Source organism: Gavia stellata, chromosome 25, assembly GCF_030936135.1.
Source record: "Gavia stellata isolate bGavSte3 chromosome 25, bGavSte3.hap2, whole genome shotgun sequence".
NCBI classification, from domain to species: domain Eukaryota; kingdom Metazoa; phylum Chordata; class Aves; order Gaviiformes; family Gaviidae; genus Gavia; species Gavia stellata.
Window position 1 is genome coordinate 4,643,806 of NC_082618.1, and position 19,861 is coordinate 4,663,666.

A 19,861-nucleotide genomic window follows, 5' to 3' on the forward strand; every position below is an offset into this window, starting at 1 on the left:
AAGCTCCACAAGCGTAGCTTGAGGTCTTCCTCCAGGTGGGACTCTTCAGTGATTGCTGAGATTTTTCTGGGGCTCTGCCTATGCCTGTATGTCCAGAGGCGGACCAACCCAAATACTTGTTAATACAGGTTTAAATCCCACATCTTAGGTCAGTGGGTAGACCCAGCTAGACCAGCTGTTTCTAATTAATGCCATCCCATCCTTATGAATCCTTTTATTCCCTATTTTCCCTGATTTCTCCTAGGTGTTACAGTGGTCTCTCTATTTGCATCTTTATTTTACTAGAGTGCCTTTTCCCGATCTATGTCCCTTAGATGCAGACAGGCAAAATATTTTGTACTTCTATGGCACCTTCCACAGGAGAAAGAGCCTTTCAGTAGAGCCAGAAGAGAAGAAATTATCTCAGATTTACAGGCTGGGAAGACCCAGAGAGATAGCCTGATTTGCCTGGGGATACACAAAAGTCAGCAGTAGGGGGGAAAAACCCCAAACATGTATTTCCTATCTCCCTATAGCTTTTTCGCCATAAAGTATATTTCCTTTGCTTATTCATCACACCTTTGAAAATATCAAAAAGCTTCTGACCTTCTTTGAAAAATAGCTGGAGACAAACATCTGTTGTAAAATGAATATTTCTTAGCAGGTGAAAAGATCAAATTAACTCATTTTCTATAGAATCTCAGTCTGATTGTCTCAAAAATGCTAGCTGCTGAGATATGCTTTCCTGCCTTACTCTTTCACCATTCAGGCAGCATGAAGAAGCTCCCTTCTCCTCTGAGACCACAGGAGGTTTCACATTGTTAACCTCCTTCAGATCACCTCCTCCATGCACAATCCGAGTTACATTTACATGCAGACATAATGTCATTCAGCCCACTTTATGCCACTTACATCTCTTTTGTTGCCATGGGGAACATTGATAAGGAACGAGTTAGCAAATAAAAAATTTGAGGAGGAATGTGGAAGCCACTACTTGGTGGATTTGTATGTAATAGGCAGTGACATTTTATTTGGCATTTGTCCTTACCTAGCTGAGCTTCTTCCACTGCAGCTTCAGCTACATTCTGTGTAGTCAAAACATGCTCTTCCCATAGGATTTAGAGACTTAGACATGTAACTGTATCTGACCCTGGGGAATTTTTACAATTCTCATGAGAAGAGGGAGTTTGCTTGCTTTGAAAGTGCTTTTGCTGGCATGAAAGTGCAAAGAGCACCATCCAGTGTCTAATCAGAGTAAATGCAGAAAAACTCAATGGCATTGGTACAAAGGCATCTCTGCGTATCTCATAGTCAAGCTACACCTGGTGGGGCACATGATGATCTAAATAAAAAGAGGCTACAGTCAGTTATAGAAGGAACTTCTAAGGGAAGACTGGCAAAGTTGTCAACCTTTCAGGAAGCCATGAGACAACCTGGAAGATCACGTCTTTTAAAGAAGTCCTGTATTCTGAGTTGGAATTGCTGATGATTGAGGGAGCAAAAGACACAAGCAGGAGGAAGTGGAGGTGGCAATAGGTGGGGCTGGTCAAGAAAAGTATGCATATTAAATCCATGAAGGGAAGGAGCTACAGCAGAGAGAAAATTGTGCCAGGTCCTTACCCTGCAATCCTTCCCCTTTGCAGAGTGGAATCAGCAAAAAGAGGCTAGGAAGTTGCACTGGAGGCTAAGAAAATAAGGGAGAAGTGACTTCAGCTGCCACTGCCCAGTCTCAACAGCCTTGTATTGCTTGACAAATGTAGGTAGTCCTGGATTTCAAGAAAGAAAATGATTTAGAAAAAGATTTTGCACAGAAGCATGCAGTAAGTAGTAATTCTTCTTATTACATATGGCTACAGACTTTTGTGGGCTAGAGGGTAGGAACTAATAGGAGAACAAGGAGTCCATGGGGCTAAAAATGGGCACAGGCAAAAATTAATATTATCTGCAAAGAAGTGATACCCAAATAGATGTCCAAGAAAAAGCATGCAACTTTTCCATGGACTAGTAGTTGTGCAACAATCTATTGAAACTCTATGTAAACAAGGAAACAGGAATGTTTGGTACATTAGGAACAGGATATTTATTAATCAAAGATACAGAGTGCTTCAGTTTAGCACAATGTTTGTAGTAATATATCGCTAATATATCGTCCCTAAAATTAGACTTTGGGCTGGCATAAATTAGAAATGCCATAATCCAAGATAGCGCCTCTGTTGTGTTTAGCATTCCCAGGAACAACTTAGCATGTGTTTGCTCTTACTCTTTTTATATTGGACTTGCAGAGCAGAACTCACTTCTTGGATTAATATTAAGCAGTGTTTTGTTTGTGCCCTGTGGCAGAAGTGCCCAGATGGAGTGCTTTGAATACTGAAAACATGAGAAGCATTTCATGTTCTATGGAGCTCTGTTAAAGTTGTCTGAATAGAACATCTGGTATCAAATCTTTGGATAAATCAGTTTCTGCAAGTATTTGGACCTGCTATGGGTCTGTGCTTTGTTCCAGCTTTACATTCCCTCTCTTGCTTCCCTGTTTCTAGAGCCAATAGAGGATGGTTTATTGCCTGGTGCAACCCATTAAAGTCCCTTTGTTGGGGCTTGGCAATTGGTTGAGCAGAAAGAGTATAAAAATCACTTTGGCATCTGCGGGGTTGAAATGGCAACAATGACTTAAGATCTCCCTGAAAGGCTTTTTATCTGTTCTCAAGGTGATGGAGAAAGAAGAAAGAGTGGTCATCCGGAGACTTAGGGAAGATACTATCTTATGTGTCTGCAGAGTGTGACGCTGCTGGAGAGTATAAAATGTCTCTGCCCCCCTGTAGGGAACTAGTGTGGATACATCCATGCAAGACCTCCCTGCCAGGGGAAGTGAATGGTATCCCACTGCTCAGCACTGACAGATCCCACTGCCAGTCCTGCTTTCTGTGCAAGAAAAAGTCCTGCAGAGCTGCAGATTGAGAAGGGGAAATGGGAGCTGTTGTCATGTTGTATGACTGATACCGTACAACAGATGAAGGTGCCCGTACTTAAGAGATCCACAGCCCCAGCCTTCCAAATCACATGCCACTGCTGGGCACAGTGAGGAAGGGCAGGCTCACATGTTTTTCACTTCAATAACTGAGGCAGCAGAGGCAAATCAAGGGCTGATGCATATGGACCACCTAATTTAGAGGTGTTTGAGATTAACTCCTTTCACTTTAGGAAGTGTTTCAGCTAAGAAAGGCTGAAGAGTTCCCATTAGCCTTCCTGGGACTTAGGACACTTGGCTCCACTCCTGGGCAGATTTTCAGATGAGTGGTGTTGCAAATAGCCCAAATTTACCCATGCAGAGGCTCTGACTCCTGGAGCTATGACCAAAGCCATGAAAGAGCATCAAATGGGAATTCCTAAGTTGGATTCAGAATATTGTGAAGCAACTGTTTCACATGTAGTAACCAAGAAAAACGTCTCACAATGTAACATTTTATGCTATTGAGGAAATAAGATATTTTGAGTTATATTCCTTTAAAATGTCTTGCTATGTTTAAAGGGCTAATTTTCTTCTCTTTTGTCTTGTTTTCAGGCTTGGTACCTCAAGCAAACTTCAGTAGAGTTATTCTTGCCTCACACCAATGGTAAGAGGAAAGAGAAGCAAGTTATTCATGTTTAATGTTGTTTTGTGCCAGATGTTTGCTGGTAGAAATCCATAGCTCCACAGGCACCAATTTCTTCAGGATCTGGAATGTCTGGCTCAATTTCTTTCTTCGTTCTGGATGGTCTGTGAAGGAAACTGCTTTATTTTGCAATATTGAATATTCATGCTGGGAAGTTATAAGCAAAAACAAAATAATGAGAGACAGGGTCTCTAATAAGCTTCCTGTCACATGAGGCTCTGGTTCTGTTGAAGCAGATGTGGTTGCTGACTTGTTTCCAAAATGTTTGCTGAGTGGTGATTAGATTCTGTCATACTGATGTTATCTCTCTGTGATCTCATTCAATACAAGTAGTTCTGCAAACAGTGAAATCTTTTTTCCTATGGATTTATACCTTGGATTGTGTTTCGGCATGGATTCTCTGGTGTTTAATGGAGATTGAGTTCATTTTAGCCTGTTTCTTCACTGAGGGATGAATAATCTGTCTTTTTTACTTGGCCATCTACTTTCATAAAGCTTGCAGAAGTTAAATATCTCAAGTATGTCAAATTTGAGTGGGAAGTATGAACCAGTTCCAAAGTTATTTGGGGCCAACTTATGTAAACAAACATGAACACAAGTCTCATTTTCTTACAAAAGCAAAAGTTAAGAATCAAATTTTTAATATTTTGTCCTTGTATATGACCTGCTTGAGTCTATTCTGTTTATTTGTGATCAATCCTATAAGATATGCTTTATTTGTAAAGCTGTATGAAATATGGGAAATTTTTTGCCACATTGAATGCATATTAAAACATCATTAATTTATACTTGTTATGGGCCACATAGGAGATTAAATTTGTTTTTTATTGTCCTTGCTTGAGCATGGGAAAGAGGTGATATGCATTTTAACTTATGTATTTGCACAGGCAAGTGCAGAGAAAGAACAGATTGTTTTTCCTTTAGAATTAGACCTCACCAGTTCTGGTTTGGAAAGGAAGACAGGAAAACTAGAATTGAAAATTACCTTTTGAGTTGCTGAGTCCAGTCTTCTGCTTCTGCAGTGAGTCAAGTTCCCAATCTTTTTCATAAACAGATTGTGCTATTCAAAAATATGCTGTGTCCTCCTTGTCGTCTCTTCTGTCCTCCCAGTTTCCTACTTGATTTGGACGTTTGCTTCAGAATTTCCTTCTTTTGATAGGAAGAAACCTTCTAATTTCCATGGTCAGTTTATGCATGTTTGTTCTTGTTCCAGGAATGTCCCTTAGGTTGCTTAGTTCTTTTCTACACCATCTAACTAAACTCAGACTGTGCACGTGCTCTGCTGTGCCAAGTCCGGTAAAGGAGGCAGGAGTTAGTCTTCATAGCCAGCCCTTCACTTATTTCCCTCATACTTTAGCTGTTTAGAGCAAATTCTTCATGCATTTTTCATGATATGTCACATTAAGCAAAGTTCCTGTGGATCATAGATAATTTGAGGAACTGGTCAAGTGAGAAGGGTGGTAGGAAGGTTCGCAGCAGTCTCAGTTCGGTGAGTACAGGAGGATGATCTCTTGCAGACCCTAAGGGGGTCATATGAAAATTAAGGAAACCATGAAAAAAGTGAGGAAATCATAGCCGTTTTAGATCGTTTGTACTAAATAAGAGGCCTGAAGTCTTTCCCTGTTCCTTTGATGTTGATCTTTCAAATGTTGATAACATCCAGTCAAGGCTTCATGTGGTTTGACAGGGGTTTCTTGGGGCCTGACCTGGGAAATTGTAAGCTGCTTAGAGTTTCATGTGAAGGGTCCAGGGTTCTGTACCTTCAGCAAAGCTGACTTTTCTTTCACGTCCTTCTCAGTGACAGTGAAAGTCCATCCTGATTTTATTCATTTTACTTGTATAACATGTCTGATTAACCTTGTCATCATCTTTCTGATTAATAACCCTACTAGCCATTCAAACTCTCTGCTTATTTTTTACATTAGAAATGTAACTTTTGCTTCTTCTAGATTAAGAAATGGTTATATAGCTATTACAAAACATCAGCAGGATTTAAGAAAAAAGCTTTGAAAAAATCACAGTTGCTTCTTTCAAACATCGTTGATACATTTTAAGTTACAAAGAGTAAAGAAAAACGACATCTATCCAATTTTCTGCTTACATCTTGAGATCAGTACTGTAAGTAAGACAACTCTGGAAGTCTCTCTCACTGTCTTTAATCTTCTGCAAGGTTAGTTTAGTTTGCTTAACATAAATGAACAATTAATTTAAAAATGAAAAGCACGAAGAGGGAGGGCAGTAATTCAAGAGGTAGAAGAAGTAGATAAGACAAGAAGGCAAGAAGTAGATCGGACAAAATTTCATGTGTTCAGCTTCACTTGCGCCAGTGTAAAAGGTGGCATCTGTTTATAGTTAAAGAGGAGCTATCATGTGGAAACAGAACAAGAGCTAGAGATCAGGGCTCACTCATCTTCTATTGCAAAGTAGCCAGATTTCTTCATTATATTTAATAATGGCAGATTAAGCCCTTGAATCTGAGTTGGATCTCTAAAAGGTCCCAAGAAAGATGGCAAAAGAAATTTTAAACCCAAATTTGGGGACTGTGATTGTTCTTGCTGTGGAGCTTTTCCTTTAGGAGACCTTGTCAGCTGGAACCAGTGTCTGTATTATGAAGTGACCCACATGTCAGTGCTAAGCAGCCATGCTTGGATGCTGGGTGCGGAGGCCTGCGTCAGATTCTTTAGATGTGAGTGATTTCTGAACAATGCTCATCCTGGTCCCCAAGAAAACATATTGGCAGCCAAAGATAACTGGAGTGGAATCTGGCTAAACTCATCATCTTCCACATTGGTCCCCTTCCTCCTCTGAGCCTCACCCTGTCCCAGGGGTCTGCAAGGGTGTGTGGCAGGCAGCCATCACCCAGGAATCTCCCCTGTGCCTGGCAGACTAAGATTGGGAGGGATCCTTCCTGTTTTCTGGCCCGTTTCAGGACTGACAAAAGGAAGCCAGACACAGCCTGGAACTTGTGCCAAAGTCTTCCAAGTCTTTGTTAACTGGCAGGATGGTGGATACTGGCCAGTGGTGTCTGGGTGTAAAAGAAAAAGGAAATCAGATGGAATCTAAGAGGCTAAGGGAACTGCAAATGTTTGGGGATGAATGTCCTGACTTTCTTTTTTTTTGGAATATTAAACTTTAACAAATGATGTAACAAAGAGCAATCCACAAGCCACATAGCATATGCTCGTATCACCAGAACAGGAGCACGCACGCATTCCTGCTCACCACACAAGTGCTGTTAGTGATCTCTTTGCCATCTTATTCCACCTTCATACTTAACTTTGATTGTTAGCTTGGCTATGAGAATATACTGCCTACCTGTGTGTTAGCTTGTTTATCTCACCTGTCCCTTCTTAAGCCATTGACCATATTCAACCACATCTGATAGAATGAGAGAAATCTCAAAGTTATGAAATTCCTAAAAAATTCATTACTATAGGTAGCCATGTCTGTATAGAGAATAAGGGAGGAAGACCCTTCTAAGAGGATAGAAAACCTACATTTGGGTAAATCCTTAAGACACAAGTCTGTTGGAAACTGGGCTTCAACAGCACTTAGCATAAAATGTTTGTTTATCTAATATGACTAGATTTTTCTGGGACTGGCAAATGAATTACTTAGTAATGGAAACTGCATACAGCCATCTGTTTGGCTTCTGTGGGTTCATGTTATAGAAAACTGTAGGAGTGTCTGTAGGGATCACAACTGCCCAACTTTGCGTCATAGACCTTGTGTCTTAACAGGACACAGAAATTCCCATTTAGCTGAGTAGAGAAGAAAGCACAGAGTGGCAAGTTTTAGCTTTTATTGCTAACGCTTTGTAAAATAACCTTTATGGTTTGCAGACTCAGACCTGTACAGGTCTGTGTGACCTAACATTTATTACACTACTACCATATTTGTACATCTCTCTCCAGTTCCTGGACGTGAAAGAAATTAAAGGTCCAAAAGTTCAGGTTTATGTTAATAGATCCAGATATACCCAATATTTAACTTCTCTGGACAAAGGAACTGCATCAAGGGTTGGCTTGTCCTGTTATGTTGTGAAGGTGTCAGCACTGTGTGCTGCAAAGCTTCATGCAACCTTAGGGAAAAAAAGGAAAAAAAAGCCAAGTGTATGCTCAATGGAAAACAGATGGAGTTTTCATTAGATATTACTTTTAATGATCTGCTTTAAAAGTAAAGATACACCATTCTGAGCAGAAGAAGGGCCTCCTAATAGCTTTGTTTAGGTCCCAGGGTCATTATCTTACCACAGATAGGATCACAAGGTTGTTGTATCATTGGGAGTTCCAGTCAAACTTGCCTACCATTATTAGAATTCCAAACACAGCAAAACAATTTTGGGGCCTTAACAATATTTTTCCCTAAGATGTATCTTTATTTAATGATTCAGAGTTATTATTATGGGCCTGGCAGTTGGTTGCTCAGTTTCTGGAGTATTACCATTTAAACTATGTCAGAATAAAAATCCTGGAATATTAATTGCAGGGCAGACCTTTTGCTTCTTCGAGGGCCTGGTCTTCACAGTCAGCTTTGGTGTGACTCCTCCAAGGGGTCTTACTGGCTGTGAGAGGTGATCCCAGCAGTCTAGAAAGCCTGAAGATCCTTCCTAAAAAGATGAACCCTGCAATCTGTGCCTGTAGGTACTAAATCAGCTTTTGACAAGTGAAGAACAATGCAGTCCCAGGGTTTTAGGAATAGGTCGCTGCTGCCAAACCACAATAAATGCTTTTGTCTGGAACTCATGGAACAGTAACATAGCAATGGAGGGTGTACCCTTGTCTATTATTCCCTCTGAGCAAATTCTCAGAGACATGTTACCAGGATTCAGATAGATTTCATGGAACTAGTAGAGAAATAGGCTTTCATTTCCTTACAAAGGGAGGAAGAGACAATGGAACTCAGCATAACATATGGCATTTTTTTTGTTCCTGTCTGAGAGTTATGCAAGCAAAACCCAGTGCCTATCCTCAGACAGTCCTCTCTAAAGTGAGACTCACGTGAGAAAATGTGGGTTACCTTTCTTCTGTTAGGAGTTGACAAAATTGCTTTACTTCCTCTGCATATGTATAAATACAACCTATGTCTTCAACTGATCTGCAGCTGGAGAGCATGAATCAGAATCCAAGCTCCTCAAAATTCAAGGAAGTTTGGAGCTGATGTTCTGGTTCACTGTCACCTCTGTAGAAAATACCTACATAAAAATAAAAAATACATGCATGAATAAAAAAGAAATAAGCCTCTTGTTTTCATAAGAGAGGGAACAGAAGGATCAAGTCCAGTGACACTCTATCACAAACTATTAATTACTGTTCTGAAACCAGGTAGGTTTTTCCCACTCTGTTAGAAACCTTCTTCAATTTCCAGGCTAGAGTTATTAATGACTAGTTTGTTCACATACTGTCTTTTAGTTTAGATTCTACACAAATAGAATGTGAGCCTGAATATTAGGTTTCTCCTGCTTTTTGTCTCTTTCAGGGGAAAAAAAAGAGAGCTTAAATATAATGTCACCTTGTATTCAGGGTCAAATGATTTCCTCCTTCAATTCAAGGTGTGGGGGAGAATAAGCAAAAGGAGCAGATGATTAGAGAGTGCTTTATACTTAGGCTTGTGTAACTTAGTTGGAATGGTCCAGTCTTTTAGCAACAGCATCCCTGCTCTGATGATTGCTCCTGTTATCTTATGTCCAGGTAAATACAGTCAATTTTATTTCTTTGTGATATATTTGCAGAAATCGAGCATGTGCCCTCTCTCTCTATGTTGTGAGATGAAAAAACCAAACTCTTCTCATACAATTGTTTCTTTCTTCTCCAGCCACTCAGGTGGCCCTTTTCTGATTCAGTGTAGCTTTCGGAGCATGGGTGACCAAACCTGTACACCATTTGCACAAAGCCAGTTCCATCAGGCTGGTGATTACAACAAGAGGGAAGAGGTTTCCAGATGCTGTTGTTTGTGAAGAGGACTGATTTTCTGAGGATGAATTCTCAGCAAATTCTAAGGAGGCGCCTCTAAGAGGTATGTAGTTATGTAAACCTCAGTCACTCATGGGGGAATTTTGTCCTAAGCAAATAACATAAGATGGATCAATGCAAAAATATACACCTGAACTGACAACAGGCCTGCTTCGTACGCGTGAATTAACTCCCTGAACTGCTTGGAGTAGTAGCATATGGTATCTTTTATTCACAAGTGCGATAGTGTCTGTGTGTGCATGAAGAGCACTGACTAAAGCTATGTGAGTTACTGTTAGAGGGTTTCTAGAATCTCAGGAAAGACAACTTCTCAACAAGGTAAATTGATCTTTGGGGAATCTTTGCTGCACTGCTGAAGTATTCCACCGGTGAAGACTTCTGGAGAAGTGGTAAGAGGAAATACTCACAAGTGACCTCCAGAGCAAGGTACTTCCGTTGAGAAGTTCAGTAGCTTAAGATCTGATTTTAAGATGTCCTGGTTACCTTCTAGAAGTTTCTTCCTAAAGTGTCTGCACATTGGCATCCTACATATTTTAAACTAAGCATGCAAAAACACAGCATGGATGGGCACTCTTAAATGTGGTGGCCTACGTGACTTCTTCATCGTTGCTTTGCAGTTCAAGAATAGAAATAGGAACACAGGGTTTCTTATGTCTATTGTGTCCATTAGAACAATACTGCTGAGAGCAATGGAGACCAAAGGCCTGGCCTTCAAAATATATGACTTGAAAGGAAAGCTGCATTTTTTTGGTAAGGTCCAAATGTATTTCATTCGGCTTTGCTGCTACTCCCAAAGTTTGGTTGTAAACAAGTATGATTTTTACCCTGGAAGCCACACATCTGGATTGCAGTGCCTGTAACTGTTTTCATCATCACAAGTAGTTACTGGCTTCATAATGTTCTGCGTGTGCAGAAAACAGCTTGTAAGAGGTAACCTGAGCAAACTCTATTTTATAATTGAAGAGCTTAAATGTCCTAAATCACCAGTCTGCAAGATAGCCACAGCCATTAACTTTCTATATATGACCATGAAGTCTTAAAATTCTTCATTTCTAGCCCTGCAGACGACTTCTGAGTCTAACTGCTCCCTATGAAATTTCCATGCTGACTCTTTGTCCAGGTAGGTCACCTGTCCAAAGCAATGATATACCAACTACTTTAATGGGAGATGAGTGTGAACTTGAGTAGAGCTCACCTATAGCTATAAACCTTTTTGTAGCTATACAGCAATAAAACTTTGAAATATAAATCATAAATATAGTGATGTAAGTTGTCAGGATTATCAATACTCAATGCCAAGTGACAAAATAATGTTGCACCTGAATAACTTCCATTTAAGTAACAGGTTGTTTTCTCACTGCACAGCTGGCATATCCTGGAGTCTTTGGATTCTGCACTGTGGAGGCTGAATGTATTTGAATGAATTAATATTTAAAATGTTTTATGCCCGTTGCCAGCCTCAGTTCCCCAAACCACGGCAATGCAGGTGATTACAGAAAAGCCGCTGGAGCAAATAGCCACTGAATTCCAGTATGGACAAGGAACCACCGAAAGGGACGGGGAACTTGGAGACATCCAATTTGTGCACAGTTCATACAAAGCAGGGGTTTGGAGGTACGTGGCTGCTGACAGAATGAGGAGGGGACATGAACTGTTCAGTCTAAGGGACTGAGGACACCTAGAGAAGGCTACATTTGTTTGGAGGAATTGACAGGTTTCACTGGTTCTCTGCCTTCCCTTGCACTTCTTGGAAAGGTCATTCAAAAAGCCTTTCCAGACTTCCGAGCATGGTGGTAAGGTCCTGGGTGTGGAAGAGTAGAGTAGAGTGCTTTTGCTGCAAATTTGCTGTTGTCTTCTGCTCCTAAATTGTTCCTACTCCTAGTTAAACCTGTGGCTTGCCAACTGACTTCTGTGTAACTTGTGGCTGATTACCTCATGTTCCCAGTTTTCTTCACGCTTGTCTGGGCAATTCTTTGCTCTCACAAGCAGAAGTATGGACAGAGCCCTGGAACAGTCACTTACTAACCGCATTGCTTCAAGCAAACAAGTAGGGCTGCACACCCCCAGTCTGGGTAACGCTGTGATGTGATGGTGTTTGAAGCTCTGCACACTTACAGATAGCACAGGAAAGGCAGGCTGTAAAGGGCAGAGACAGAGACCTAACATACGTTTTTCTGGCATTCTCGTACCCCTCTGCTAACTGGGTGTCTCTGTTAACCTGTTTCATAAATCACCAATAAATTATACTTCTGAACAAATACTTTCTCTGTATCTTCTCCAATACTAAGGATTAATTTTGCATGGGTCTGTGCATTTACTCTGTTCTTCAGCAGTCACAGAAATCAATCTCTTGGCCAGATTTTATGAATTATGTCCCACATTTATGATGTATTATGACCTTTCTGGATGATATAAAGTCAAGTCTAGGGGTCTGTCTTTGGTTCTGTCTAACAGTATTTTTCTTCTCTAATGAACAATATGTTGCATTATATAGATACCTGTAATTTACATCCTTTTTTTGAGTTTAAACTAAGATCATGATTAACATTTTATATGAAGCAAGGTGGTGAATAGGAAAGTTCATTGACTTTTGAACCCTGGAATCACCCAAACGCTGGTTTACGTTCCAAATAAAATATTTGGTGGGTTTCACACCAGTCTTTACCAGTGCGTATCACAATGTTGCTGTTGGGAAAAACTGAATTTATTAAGGCAGTATATTTTAAAAATTGGCTCCAGCACCACACAGCTGGCAACAAGGAAAAAATAATCTAAGGCAGCATGTAAAAAACTTGTTCTCTAGTTAGACTGAATTTTCCAATAACTGCCTCCAACAGACCACCCTATGACACTGATTGCAAACATATAAAGCCTGATTGTTTCAAAAGTCATATAAATAAAATGTAGATGTTGAAATGCCAACCTCCCACTATTCACCTCCAACCTTTTCATCTCTTACTGCTTATTTTGCTTTTTCCTTTCCTGGTGTCCTTCCTCTCACTGATGTTTTCTTTCAGTACCCCCCCTTTTTTTTTTCTCAGAACTGAGTGGAGCTTTTAGCTTTAATGGCAGAATGGGAGCCAGCAGACAATGAAAAGAAGCTGGGGCAGCAAATTCTGTGGGCACACCAAGCTCCCAAGAAAGAAACAGTGCAGGTTATTTGTGTGTGCACACAACTTCACATGCCACACACCTGCACCAACCTGAGCAAACCAGCGTATCATTGGAACAGTCATTCTCTGAAGTATGAGCCTAGCTCAGTGTGTTTTGTTGTTTGTAGCCATTAGTTTTACAACTTGGAACTCTTCTAAGATCTTCCTTTAATCTTTCACCTTACATGCCTTTGTTTTAAATAAAAAGGGCTTAATAATCAAAGAGAAAAATACCTGGGGAAGTACAAAACACAACTGTGATGAAGAGGCTTTCAGACTCTAGCAATGTGTTTGTTGATTTTGAGCATGATGGTGTAGAAGCGCTTCAAGCACTATATGAAAATAACTGAAAAATCTTTCCTACCTGAAAGCAACAATAAAAGTAACTTATTTTGAGCTGCTACAGCCAATCATTGTTACACCACTACAATGAGTCCCATTGAAGGGGACTGACAAAAGAAAGGGAGTGCCAATTTTTTGCCAAGAGACCTGTGGGCATTTTGAGGAGGCCAGGACAAGACCTGAGCTACTGCCAACAGCAGCCGGCGGCAGCGCACCCCACCCTGACCGCTCTCTGCTCTCCCTGAAGCTTCCCAGAGAAAACCCTGGAGAAAGCCCTGACTGCACACTGTTTGAAGGCCAGGAGACAGATGTGTAAACAACTGAGTAGATTTTTGAGGCATCTTTTCTTGGCATCTTGGAAAACAGAGTATTTGTACAAGAACAGGCTACTCATTACTCAGAAAAGACTGAACTATGAAAATAGGAAAAATAGTAGACTAATTAACCTAGATCACTAAAAACCCAAGAAGCTGTCACTCCTGTTGTCTTGAACTAAAATAGACCAAGTATTTCCTGTTTTATAAAATACTTTCTGTAAGGGATGTTTACTAAAAGACAATGTTGGTGAGAGGACAAGGCTGTTGTAACAAATACACTTGTAAAACAGCTGCAGCTCAAATATAGCTGCGTGGCATGAATATGCAATGAAACAAAATCTGTAAAATTCAGTGCTGTGGGTCAGACATAGATCTGACAAGCCCCCGATTTCACACTTCACAAGGTGAGCTGCAGTACAAGGTGAAATGGGATGCTTCTCAAGGATTTCTGCAGTTCCTGCTCCCAGTCCCTCTCTCCTTTAAATTATCTTCTGAAAAAAAGAACTGTGTGGATACATGCTTCTGTTTTTCATTTGTCATTTCTTTGGCTATTTGGGTCAGTGACAAGTTTTTGTAAACATCTCTTGTTGGAGCTAATTAGTGTGAAATGTACTATAAATTTATCACTGTTTTCCTTACTAAAAATTAAGCAAGTCGATAAGAGTTCCACACAACCATAATTAACTTTCCCTTTGAGAACAAAAGGGATGCATTTTTAAAATGTTTTTATTGCTTTAGTACTGCACGTTACAAAAAAACGTCTGCCACAGCAAAACACACTAAGAACAGGGATGAATGCAAACCAAACAAATCAGAAAGTAAATTATCTATGAAACCACTTATTTCAATGCAACAGGGAACAGTAATAGAAGTTTGGAAACAGCTTTTCCTCCTCTGGAGAATGCAGAACTTTTTTTTCTCTATTGGAGCTCCTGACATAGGTCAAAGTATTGCACTACACTGAGATTGCAATTTTTTTCCTTCCAGAAAGACCTAAACATTGTCCCCAACAACACATTTGTTTTGTTGGAATAGAAGAAAAAACTAGTCCTGAGAAAGGCTGCAACCTACTCTGTCTTGCCAAGGCAATAGCTATGCAATGTGCTGTCTTCAGATGCTGGACAGAAAGATAAGGAGAACTTGGAACATAAAAATGTGGATTCCACACCATGACTACTTCTCAGATCTCTATTCCAATCAGTTTGTACTGACTTCCAAAAGCATAACTTCTCCAGGAACATAGCTAACATGAGCACTTTACTCAGATGCTTCAACAGAACTCCACAAATCTTACGTTCTGTCAGGCTTTCTTTTAGCACCTCTACAAAATGGGATTCTGAAGTGAAGGGATGACCGATACCTTTATCTTTTGGTCCACACTACCATATTAAACAATACTTTCCTGTACCTCTGATGCCAAATGAAACCAAAGTGCAGCTAAAGTTACCCAAATTCCTGGATGTGCAGCCATCTCTTTGGCATCACAGATCATCTGATGTCAGCACTTGTTTTTTTCTGGTAAAGTCATAAATTGTGCTTTATTTTCTCTGAAGTGTTTATAGGCTGGCAAATTCTCGTTGTGAGGACCTGTTCACAGGCTAGTATAGCTTACAAAGTGAAAATAATACTTTTTCATCCCTGTTCAGTATTTCTTTTAATGTTAGGAGATAATTGACATTTCTTCCCTCTCTCTGTTCTCGTTTATTAAGGTGATAATGCTTCTGAAGTATTTCATAAATTCCATCCGAACATCTTCAGGATCTTCTTCTAAGTTGGAATGTATTAGTTTCAGCTTGTTCAGTGGGTAAGCTTTGAAGGTAAATAAAAAATAATTAGGTATATTCCTTTTATAAAAGAAATACTCACAATCAAGCTCATGGGAGAACTCATGCTGAAGTCAGTTGGAATTCAGTAGTATCCAATGTTTGATAACATGTAACACATGAAGAAGAAATGCATCATAGTTTGTTAGCGTTACAAACAAGTACAACTTGTTGCTAGATTAAATTCTTCAAACATTATTATTAAAGCTTAAAGTACTGGTTTTGGTCTCACATTCAGTTAGGCAGGATCAAACAATTCCACACTGAACTGCAATTTTACTATTGAAGTGATATGACATTCTTTGATTATTTCAAAATTATGGAATTATATTGTCATGTTAAATATGTATTCATATATTAATCCTTATAATATGTATGTTTGAACACTGAAACAGCTGCCCAGAGGGAGTGTGTGTTCTCATTTCTATAAAGACCCACAAAAAATTTTGCAATATATAAAGTACCTATTACTAATTTTAAGGGGAAGATCATTAGCTGTTTATTTCAAAGGGCTCCTATTCTTTTGATGGATAAAATGCAAGCTTAAATGGCCTCAAACGTGTCAGTTAAACAAAAGATAAAATTCAACATAAGAAACAAACTACTAGTGATGATGACATATGGCTACAGACATCAGGAGTTCTAATTCCTGGCTCAGCTGTATACTTACTGTGTGACCTGAGAGAAACCACTCAAACTTTTCTTGCCTTTACTTTCCCTTTCATGAAATAGGAATATTGCTCGCCTTCTAGATGAAATTTTGAAATTCATTATTTCTGTTTTTGCAAAGAACTTCGGTATTCTTTGATTGGCAGATTTTAATGAAGAATGCAAGCCGTAAGGTATGAACAATTTTAAAGATAAATAGATCAATAAAAAACTCTGAGTTAGAGATCGAGTTTTCCATCTTCTTACCCAAAGACAGATTTTCTGTGTCCCCTGCACTGCCTGGCTTGTGATGTGCAACTAGGAGACACTGACTATCAAGAAGCGGCTGCTGCTGCACAAAACAGGAGTACCACATTTCAATTTCTTTTAGGTGACTGGGCAGTTCAGGATTGAAGATTATTATTACGCCATGAGAGTCCTTCATCAGAGCTGGCCAGCATGTTTCAAACCTTGAAAAACAGGTGCATGGAAAATGGTAAGATGGATAGCTGGAAAACAGAAACATGCACTCAAACTTCCTCAAGTTTTTTGTACTTCAGTACTTTATTATAAAATCAGTAATCTTGACAGCGATCTATCATATTCCAAATATTTTGACTTACCTATTATGTTAGTTGGTCCCATGATTTGCTGACAATGTACTATTTAGTCAAATGCTTATTTAAACTTTTTCCCTAAAAATGGATCTGTCCACTTCTCAAGTGTATCTTTTGGAAATTAAGGCCTAAATCATATATATACATTGTTTGAAGTCCACTCACATAATAACTTCAAGGAGATAAAGGCAATTACAGAGTGGGCCTCTGTCTCCTGTATCTGTAATTTCATTCTAGGAGCTATGGTCTTTACTGTTATACTCAGTTCTTATCCAAAACAAAGTGCAGTGTCAGCTGGGATCGTGGCAGAGAGTACTGAGTATCAGATGCTTTACAGCAGAAACTAAAAAAAAAAAAAGGTATAATGGGGTAAAGAGTTGGGAATATTCCTCATGTCAAAAAGATCATTGGGTTTAGGCCTTAAGTATGAATATTTTGTGCAAACAGAACTATTATGAATTAAGCAGCCTGGAGGAAGTAACAATGATGCTGGCTTACTTTTGATCACCACTGCAATCCCACAGCTCAAACCGACACCCAGCTCCCTTGCTGTTACCGTTCAAGTTTGGCTTCTCGTACTCCAGGATCCTGTGAAAATGAGCGGATATACGGTGTGGTACCGTTCTACACACCACCACGACCAGAAAGTGGGACTTTCTGAGGGGCAGACAATTGTCAGGGGGTTGGTTCACAGAATCATAGAATCACTAAGGTTGGAAAAGATCTGTAAGATCAAGTCCAACCATCAACTTCAGTCAGCATGCCACGAGGTTTTGCTCACCTTACACCTTGCGTCGGGCTGTAACTGCCAATCCCCTCTATGCTCTCCGAAACAAAGTTTGCCAACACCGATTTTCCAGACTGGCAGAAAGCGGGAGTGAAAGACACCCGTAGGAATTTAATGTGCCAAAGCCACAACGAAGACAAGAGCACGGTGTTTATCCAAGCACCCTGCTCTCCCTCCAGCTAAGGCCCCTGTCCATGCAGGCCTGCCCCCTCCGCCCTCCCATCTCCAGGGTTCCCCCCAGCCTCCACAGCCGCGTTCTCTCAATGGCGGTGCCGCCAGCACGCCACAGCGGGCCCCGCCTAAGGCAGGCCGCAGGGACTGCGGGCCTCAGGGGGCAGGCGCGGGCCTTGGAGAGGGCGGCCAAGGGGCCGGGGCGGAGGTAAATACGGCCTCGGAGACAAGCGGCGGGGGCGGGGGGGGGGTCCCGCGGGCCCGGGGCGCGCTCACCTCGCGGGGCCCCACCAGCAGCACCTTCGCCTTCAGCATGGCGGGAGGGGGCAGCTCCTCCCGCCCGCCCGTTGCCCAGCAACGCGGCCGCGCTGCCTGCGCGGGAAGGGGGGAACTGGGGAAGGCGCGCTGCGATTGGTGCTGCCGCTGTCACGTGCCGGGGGGTGGTGCGCGCGCGGATCTGGCCGCTGCCCCACCGTCGTGAGGTGGCGGCCGCCCGCCCAGCGAGGAGCTCCGCAGTGCCGCGGGGGGTCCGCTTCGTCCGCGCTCCGTCCCCGCTCCGTCCGCGCTCCGTCCCCGCTCCGCTTGGCCGAGCTGCCCGCCGCAGCTGCTGTCTTTCTTCTCCTCACACACAGCAGGGCCCGTGGCGCGGGAGGCGGACGCGGCCTCTGAGGTATCCTGGCGGCGGGTTTGCCCCGGGCCCCTCCTGAGGGAGCCGGCGGTGTGGCAGCGGTGGGCTCGGGCCCTCTGCCAGCCGAGGGCACCCGCGCGCTGCCCGCGGTGGGGTTTGCAGCGCCTGTACAGCCTTAAACCGTAACCCAGTGTGCCCTGAGGGGACCCCCGGCTTTTGTGTCCATCGGGCGCGACTGGCAGCGGATCCTCCCGCCCGCACTGTTTTGGGGGAGAGGTGTCCTCTGGGCCTTTCTGTCCTCCGGAAAGCAAGAGTCAGGCTAACAGATAAAGACTTAAAAATCACCCAGTGCTCGTGCACCGCTCTGGTGTCCCTCACTAGCTTGAGAAGTGCTGTCCTTGCCTGAAGTTTCACTGCGATTTTAACTGCAGATTCTCCTTGAACGGACGATGAAGCAAGCTCTTGAAGTTTCTTATTAAGGATTGTTAGGGGAAGCAAGAGGCTTTTTTAAATAGCAGCTTCTAAGAAAAAACATCTGGCAGACAGATGTGCTGCTTCAGAGCTGTTTAGTGCCCAGGTACAATAGCAGTTTTAGACAAGCTTTCAAATAGGGCCTCTAGGCGCTACCATAATGTAAATGTTTATTACTCGCACTACTAATAAATGTGAACCAGAATGGCTTTGCTCTCACTGAGGGGGTAGAGTCTTTTCTATCACACCGTAGACTTACTTGCTGTTTCACTCCTTACATAAGGATAGTTTAGGGTGGTTCAGTGTGGCAGTGGCATCACACCATTCACACAGTATTTTAAACTTCGGAAAACCCTTTGTTTTCAGGTTGGTGGGACAAAGACAATGAAAAAAACAGTAGTTGTACCTAGCACTGAATTTGATCCTGCTGTAGCAGACTGGATGTTTATTTTCTGTTTGTGAAGATCCATGTGTGATTCAGGACCAAATTCACAATGAACTGGGACAACTTGTAGTTAATTCTTTCTGCAGCTATGTTGTTTTCCACATTTTAGAGCTGCTAACTTAAAAGACAGTAAAGGTGACCCAGAGATAAGAAATTAGGACAGCCTCTCTTATTATCTGGCACATGTTATTAGCTGCCACCAGGACATGAAGAGAAATGTGTTATAAAGGGTCCTATTGTGGACAGTAGCACAAAAGAGGGGGAAAAAAGAATAAGAGGTAACTGAAACTGGGTAAAACTGGCTGTTTGTGCAGCTGCCCAGAAAGCAATTAGGATTAATTTTTAGATGAAGTGTCAGATAGGGTCTTTGTGTGTTTGTATTACCCGCTGAAGAGTAAGGAGAGCACAGCTGACTAAGGCTGCAATTTTTGGATTTATCCATGCGATTTAGGGTTTGAAGTCACTTTAGAAAGTGGGAATTAAGCTTCTGAGCTACTTAGGGTGATGTTTTCAAAGGCAACTAAGTCAAGTACATTTGATGTTATCAGTATCTGCCTTAGGCGTATGGGTAGTTATGTTAGTTACTGATGTATTGTTTGCTGAGCGTACACGTGTACAAATCAGCAAGGCCATTTTGTTTCACTTGTTTAAAACTCTTTGTTAGACTGCAGCAGAGAGAAAACTCCAGCAGTAAGTGAACTACTTCCAGACAATACTGGTAATGGTCTATAAGTCTTGCATTTATTAGATGGCTGTTTTTCCACCATAATGTTTTGGTAGCAAGCAAAAATTATCATCTCCAGATGATTCTCCGTGGACAGATCCTCTTTCTTCCTTCAAAAGCCAAAAGCAATTGCAG

General features: G+C 41.5%; 1 protein-coding gene across 3 annotated transcripts; it reads right to left on the reverse strand.

Annotated features, from left to right (window-relative positions):
• Positions 1-14,139: 14,139 nt before the first annotated feature.
• IFT22 (intraflagellar transport 22) lies at positions 14,140-17,773 on the reverse strand. 3 transcript variants are annotated; one of them, XM_059829336.1, is made up of 5 exons: positions 17,735-17,773; positions 17,282-17,361; positions 16,999-17,088; positions 16,151-16,353; positions 14,140-15,221 (listed from the first exon to the last, which is right to left on the reverse strand). In XM_059829336.1, the coding sequence occupies exons 1-5, from the start codon at positions 17,771-17,773 to the stop codon at positions 15,073-15,075; spliced, it is 561 nt and encodes a 186-aa protein (XP_059685319.1). In that variant the 3' UTR covers positions 14,140-15,072. The 3 variants fall into 3 exon arrangements, with proteins under 3 accessions (XP_059685319.1, XP_059685320.1, XP_059685321.1); XM_059829337.1 differs by lacking the exon at positions 16,999-17,088; XM_059829338.1 differs by lacking the exons at positions 17,282-17,361; positions 17,735-17,773 and having other exon boundaries at positions 17,057-17,084.
• Between the last annotated feature and the right edge of the window lie 2,088 nt (positions 17,774-19,861).

Excerpts from the sequence above, each read along its gene's own strand:
- IFT22 (XM_059829336.1), bottom strand. The coding sequence starts at position 17,773 with ATGCTGAAGGCGAAGGTGCTGCTGGTGGGGCCCCGCGAG. Across the intron at positions 16,354-16,998 it reads GATTGCAGTGGTGATCAAAA|GTTTGAAACATGCTGGCCAG; the intron begins GTAAGCCAGCAT and ends CTGTTTTTCAAG. Across the intron at positions 15,222-16,150 it reads CACAGAAAATCTGTCTTTGG|CTTACCCACTGAACAAGCTG; the intron begins GTAAGAAGATGG and ends TTACCTTCAAAG.